Source organism: Eptatretus burgeri, chromosome 8, assembly GCF_056783735.1.
Source record: "Eptatretus burgeri isolate ZD-2024b chromosome 8, Ebu_testis_v1, whole genome shotgun sequence".
Taxonomy (NCBI): Eukaryota; Metazoa; Chordata; class Myxini; order Myxiniformes; family Myxinidae; genus Eptatretus; species Eptatretus burgeri.
In genome coordinates this window covers 5,357,274-5,364,773 of record NC_140968.1, presented here as the reverse complement: position 1 = coordinate 5,364,773, position 7,500 = coordinate 5,357,274, and the positions used below count along the sequence as shown (strand labels likewise).

General features: G+C 44.2%; 1 protein-coding gene across 1 annotated transcript in view; it reads left to right on the top strand.

Moving 5' to 3' along the window:
* Window positions 1-3,722: 3,722 nt before the first annotated feature.
* Window positions 3,723-7,500, top strand: part of DAPK3 (death associated protein kinase 3) — a 38,598-nt gene continuing 34,820 nt past the window's right edge. The window contains exon 1 of the mRNA XM_085890769.1: window positions 3,723-3,979. Within this exon, the coding sequence (XP_085746895.1) occupies window positions 3,918-3,979 (62 nt within the window). The 5' untranslated portion in view covers window positions 3,723-3,917. The remainder of the gene's footprint in view (window positions 3,980-7,500) is intronic.

Below are 7,500 nucleotides of genomic sequence, written 5' to 3'. Positions count from 1 at the left end.
ATGTTACGTGAGCGTGTTCTGTGGATCTGTGTAAGTTAGGACATTCTTCTGCAGTCGGGACAATTAGAGTGAAGTTGTGTTGTTCTAATTTATGCTGTGAGAGGTGAAAAGTTGACATAGACATTAGGTCGGAAAGCATTATACTGTTCATGCATAAATGAAAACCGATGTAAAATCATAAATCGTGAACGTGTTGTAAAGAGGGAAAGGTTATCCCATAGGAAAGAAAGGGAACCTGTTCTCTACCCTCCACCAACGAATCAAAGAGTTATATTCCCACCAGCCAAGGGGATGGGTCTATTCTGAACATGTATTTATGGAAATAACTGCCTGAGGACCTGGATGTTGTGTGCATTACCCGGATCCGATTCTGAGATGCACAACACTGTTTATTTGAAATTTATTTTTGATAAAAGATATACTCAATTAAAAAATAATTTCAATTTTTTTTAATTTTTGACCTGTTTTGAACTTAACTTTTTTGTAGCACATCAACGTTAAAGTTTTTGGTGCAAGTTATTTAGAAGCTTGCCATTCATTTAATATGTGTACTAGGATGCTGATATTTGGCATGGAGGTTCCTTTGGGGTATACTCTTGGTGAAGTGAAGTTGAAATTAAAAAAAGAATTTCAAAGTTTTCAAATTTTTGACCTGTTTTCAACCTAACTTTTTTGTAGCACATCAATGTTAAAGTTTTTGGTGCAAGTTATTTAGAAGCTTGCCATTCATTTAATATGTGTATTATGATGCTGATATTTGGCATTGAGGTTCCTTTGGAGTATATTATTGATGTAGTGAAGTTGAAATTAAAAAAGAATTTTAAATGTTTAAAATTTTTGACCTGTTTTGAACCTAACTTTTTTGAAGCACATCAACGTTAAAGTTTTTGGTGCAAGTTATTTAGAAACTTGCCATTCATTTAATATGTGTACTAAGATGCTGATATTTGGCATGGAGGTTCCTTTGGAGTATACTATTGGTGAAGTGAAGTTGAAATTAAAAAAGAATTTCAAAGTTTTTAAATTTTTGACCTCTTTTGAACCTAACTTTTTTGTAGCACATCAACATTAAAGTTTTTTCCTTTCTCATGTTTTTATCTACCACACTATTTTTTACTGATTACAATATACAAATACATATATTGCTTTAAAATTATTTGGATCGGACTTCACTGCAATGCTTTATAAAAAAAATTATTAGACTAGTATTTAAAAAACGATAAATGTATAAACAGGCGAGCATTGGGTGGCTTTGACACCAACTCTCTAGTTTATATATAGATGGGGATGGAGGAGGAGGGGATTGGGGAGGAGGTGGGAAGGGGTTTGGGAGGAGATAATTATGAGGTTAGAGGAAGGGAAGGCAGGCGTGCGGTGGAGCGTTAATTACGATTCGTACCGTTTCATTAAAATGATTCTGCATTGAATAACCGTGAAGATGGAAACAAAATAATGTATGAAATCCATTTTATACCGGTCATGCTATAAACACTGTCTGGAGGCAAACACCGTCCAGACGTGTCCGGAATACCAAATAATGTGCGAATACAACTCTCCGGACGTTTCTTAGCATTACAGTTGAAATGTGATAAGCTCGAGAATCTCTTAACCTCAACCGAATTTTAAAATATAAGTTGTGGAACTGACCTCAGCAGCAGTTCTGACTGATAAAAAAACGAAAAGTTAATTTGTCCAATTTGCACACTGTTCGCCACTCCGGTCCTCTCCGGACGGTGTTTAATATGACCGTGCTGGCTTGGCCAGTGATTAACGATCGGTTATAACAATGCTCACTCAGAGACACCCAGAATGTCAAACAATGCCCGAAATGGACAAATGAGCACTTTTATTTTTTTCATTGCATGGCTGAGTTTGGAGGTAAATGAGACTATTTTTGGCTCAGGAGTCTGACGGGGTAGGGCTAATCCTCAGGGTGGTGACTGCACCCCAATTAGAGCACTCGGATACGCTTACAGGGCATTTTGATCTGCTTTTTGGCTCCTCCTTCACCCAGGCTCTGTTCTGTTCTTGCCGATGGAAGCTTGGCTGCCGGGGTAGCTATCGTTTCTCGGAAGCACGGCTGTAAGGTAAGGTATCACGCGAGGTAGTGTAGCCCTGCCAAGACTGGTAGTCACAATCGGCATTTGTGGTTGCTTAGCAACCTGCCAGTGCGTGGTTATCTGTGTCGGGGGGGGGGGGCTCAGGACCAGAGGTTTGGAAGTTACCCGAGTGTTTCCCCTTGTGGCGAGCCTCAAACCCCGAATGCATAACCATATGTTTCATGGTTTTGGAGTTATGGAGGAGACACACTGACGGACCGACACACACTGACCATGCTCTGAACACCTTGGAGTCTGATAAGGACTCGAACCCCTAATATGACACGAGTTGCATTTGATTTTGGTAGTTGTTAAATACAAGGACAAACTGTTGCTCACCCCTTGATCATATTTGGGGTGGGGGTTCGAATGGGGGATAACGATGATGATGTGGAGAGTGGATGGTGGATCACGTATGAAGAATCCAAAGTGCGGACTGTCAGAAATTCCGCTTTATGTGCCTATATACTAAATTGATTAAATGTTTTGATCTTTGGTATGAACTAGTGCGTGACCGTATGTGCGTGCCCGTACGTGCAAAAAAAAAAAGCGCACACAAAAAATACTTTCAAACAACCACACAGGCCGTTCCTTCGCTCTCGTAAATGACGACTGGATTGGGGCATTGTGTTTATCTATAAATGCGCATAAGAAATCGAGAAATTATGAGAATACAGCAAGTCATCACTATCCGGAAGTCCGTACGTTGTAACCCGTAATGGGGAACGCGCTCTAACTTGGCCATAACTTGGGAACCACTTGGGAAACAGCTGAAACAGATGAAGAAGAACGATATCAAACCTTGAAAAGGCACATACTCAGGTCCCCAGCGTCAATTGTGACGTCATATCAAACGAAGAAGAAGAATTGTGAAGCAAATTGTGATGTCATAGCACCGTGTCCTGTCATTGGTTTGGTAAATAAATGGCCATAACTTGGGAAACACTTCTCCGATTAATATCAAACCTTGAAAGGCACATCCTCAGGTCCCCAGCAATATACCTGGCAAGTTTCAATTAGGTCGGACCAGAGGTTGTCGAGAAACAGCGGTCAGACAGACACACACACACACACACACACACACACACACACACACACACACACACACACACACACACACACACACACACACACACACACACACACACACACACACACTGCTGCTGGAATTATAGAAAGATGAAAATAGAAAACAATTTCATGACATGTTCATGTTCTCAAAAAATATATAAAAAATCCCAAGCGCCATCACACAAAACGACACAAAAAATAAATAAATAAATGTTTAAAGCAACCTCGTGCTCATGATCGGTGACGTTTGTGGAAGTGTATGAGTAGCGGATCGGTGCGCTGCGTTCATCGCTCGCTTCTGTCAAGTTTTTATTTGTTTTCGTCAAGTGGGTTCTTTGGACAACATTTTGAATACCATTGAAAAAAAATTCAAGACCAATTCTGAGAGGAAAAAAAAAGCCTTTTTACCTCAGATCGGTGTTTGATTTATTTTCCATGAAGTTTCTGTGTAGAATTAAATCCCGTTATTGTATTTTTTTATATATTTAATTTGTGTCCTCCATTCGGTGGGATTTTTATATTGGACCTGTGATGTAATACGGTCATTCTTCGTCGTGTGTGAAGGTAAGACGTTTTGTGGCGGTGAAATGGATCGCTGTTTGGCTCGCTGTCCATCCCGTGTGGTTTTATTTTTTTTTCCGCGCTGTACTCGGTTTTCTGGTCCCACCCCAATGGAGCGCACGAAGTACTAACAGCACTCTTATTTCTTGTGCCCACGATGTGAAACGTCCTGTGTCTGCAGCTACAATGGAGTCTTTCAAGCAGATCGACGTTGAAGAGGTTTATGAGTTTGGGGAAGAACTTGGCAGGTACAGGTATCGTTCCTCCATTGACAGTGCACTGTACACTGTACAGTAACGTTCTGTTCTTTTGACCACTTCCAGCACTTTCATTGAGAAAATCAGATTTGTTTGATTGATCGTTGATATATATATATATATATATATATATATATATATATATATATATATATATATATATATATATATATATATATATATATATATATATATACATACATCCACAAGAGAATGCATGTTGGTATATCAATTACAGTATGTAATATTGTTGTGGGCCAGGGTTCGGTGGCGATAAACGACCACGAGGTGGAGCAGTGGAGTCGTCTCTCACCGAACACCAGGAATTTAGGTCGTGACTCGGATAAGTCCGAGAGTTCATGGGTCCCTTAGCGGACCGTGGTCGCCAATATTTTGACGGCGTGGGGAAGGGTTAAATGCCTAATTTCAATATACCTAAATACCCACGTCGTCCAACTGCAGGGGGAAACCACACCTTGACCGAATTTGTCCGAATCGAGTCGCTATCACCGACTCGGATCAGGCGTAACCAAGCGGAAGTTACCAAAGCCGTGCCAGACCAAATAAACAATCCACGGCACAAACGGCCTTACCAATTCGCAGCACGCACCATGCTCGGCCAATGGAGGAAAGCACAGAAAACGAGCTGGTACATTTAACACGGGGGGCGGGGGGGGGGGTTATTTTACAACGATAATCGGGGAGGGGGAGACACAGAGCAGAGTTAAACCGACTAAAAGCATTGCAGGTATGTACAAGGCATTTTAACAATTCTGCTTCAAGACTGGCCCGCACACACACACACACACACACACACACACACACACACACACACACACACACACACACACACACACACACACACACACAAAATTGACCTGTGGGTCTTTAGTCGGTCCTCAGCCCAGGAGAGAAAGGCGAGCTGAGGGACCAGAGCGTAGCCGGGTACCTGTGTTGCGAATCTGGAAGCCATGAGCACACTCAACATTCAGGTCCTTTCGCTTCGATATCTCGGTAAGTATGTGTTTTATAGATAGCTTCCTTTCCCTTGTCTAATGGGTAAATAAATGTAAATGCGCTGTGATTTATTTTAATAGTTCGGAGTTTTATCAAGATTCTGCAAAGAAGAAGAACAACCCTCCTCTGTAAAGAAGAAGAACAACACTCTCGCCCCGAGATTCTGAGACGTAAACAGGAATGACCGTTACAAAAAGTATGCTCAGAAAAGAACTACAACTCCCACGCCGGGATTTTCCCCGTGTGCTGGAAAGGGGGAGGGGTAGTGCACTCGAGCGTATAAAGGAAGCTTGCAGCGATGCAGAAAGAGACGACGAGACTTGAGGAGAAGCAAAGGAGAGGAAGAAGCGAGGAGGAGCATCATCCCGAGCAACCCATCTCGTTCAAGCTGGGTTCGGTCGTCATCTCGCTGGAGCGCTCGTCTCGGGGAAGCCTGTCTGGTCTGGTCCTCGTCCTCCTCATGCTCTTCTGCACGATCGCGAGCTTGGGCGATCACCTCGTCTCACCTCGGATAGGTTCGGTTGCACCGCACCAGTCCTTCGGAGACCGGAGCTCCCAGAAGGAGGGAACGTCTAGTCGCGCATTCGCGGCCAGGTAGCCAGCCATCCTGGTCCTCAGCCCGACTATCCTCTGGGCTCGAGGTCCAAATAAAGACCTTTCGGTCCAATTCTTGGTGTGTGTGTGTGTGTGTGTGTGTGTGTGTGTGTGTGTGTGTGTGTGTGTGTGTGTGTGTGTGTGTGTGTGTGTGTGTGTGTGTGTGTGTGTGTGTGTGTGTGCCCGTCTACTAAGTAGAAAACTGTTTAAGTCCCTGTGCTAAATATACTTTCATTTCTTGTATTCGGGATAGCTCTGTCTTACATGCTTCCCTAATCCCCCCATTATTGCTGTATAAATAAACCCCCATTTGCTAAATGTTTTTCGCTCGTTCGCGTCCCTTCTTTCATTGACTGAGCGTGTCGCGTGTGAGGGATTAGCTGGCGATTGCCGTTGTAACAGGATAATCGGGACGACGGTTCTTGCCGATTAAATCGCACACGGAACGAGCGCGCTTAGCGGCTCGTTTTCGTACGAGTTCCATCGAGGGTGAAATTCCCCGGTAGTTGGACCACGTGGATATTTAGGTAAATTGAAGTTGGCAATCGACCCTACCCCACGTGGTCTATCCATTGGCGGATTTCGGTCCGATAGAGTACCCGTCGACTCCGGACTTATCCGGGGCGACGATCTGAATTCCGGGCGATCGGTCGAGCCGACTTGTGGTTCCATCCAGCGGTCGTGCATGCGGCTGACGTCCGGCCCCGCAACACCTGTACCGCCTCGTGCAGTCACACCGACCCGAATCACTGGTGGGACTCAAACTCACAACCCGAAGTCCACGACCCAAGAATGAGACCGCTCAACCACGACCACCACTGTCTCTGGCCGCTCCAACCACCACACACGACCGTCTGCCACGACGACAGACTGCTCTGAATCGCCACGATTCTCCTGTCTGCCGGCCTCTCACAACCACTCTGCCGTCGCCGCGATCACCCGGTCTGCCCAAAAACTGCTCCTCACAACCATTCTACTCCTCTTTAGGCGGGAGGTGCCTCTTCTCCTCGCCACTCACCTCCTGATTGGCCGGGGAGTTGTCGGACGACTACTTGTGGCCGCCGTTGATTGGACGAGCTCACGGTGGGCGGAGGGAACCTCACCCCTGTACATGACACGATGCATGTGGGCGATGGCGTTGTTGTTGTAGTTGGTGATGTCGAGGATGTAGTTGTTGAAGATGTAAAAAAAAAAAACTAACTGGAAAATAACTCGTAGCGCACACACAAAATTCCCATTAGACAGAAGGAAGGATTCTAACTATTAACACATACTTATTGAAATAACTGAACGACGTGGACTCTGGCTGCTTGTGTGCACAAGGTTTCCAAATCCGTAACTATATATATATATATATATATATATATATATATATATATATATATATATATATATATATATATATATATATATATATATACACATGTATTGTTACGGTTGTGGAAATTCGCATTACACCATAAAGGGCCCTCAGGTGAGATATCTCTGTAAGTACATGTGTAGTTAGCCCAAACCCCTTGTATAGAGGGAATTTATGTGATCCATCCGGGCTGCGACGCTTTGAGTTAGCCATTTTTCTGTTCTATCTTTTATTTCAAACAAACAGCATCTCAACAACCATGCCATCCCCACCACAGCGCCAACCACACTACAACGACGCCACCTCCACCACCTACGCTACCACATCATCGCTTCTACAACCATTCGCAAACACCACCACCTTCGCCTTTACCTTCACAACTTTATCCCACATCATCGCTTCTACGGCCATTCCCAAACACCACCAGTCAACACCAAACGTCGTGTTCCCGGAGCCGTTCGGCCATGGAGGCCGACCGCGTCGATCCGCGGATCAGGAATGCTTCACGCCCACTTCTCCTCTGTCCAATGGGCAAGCATGA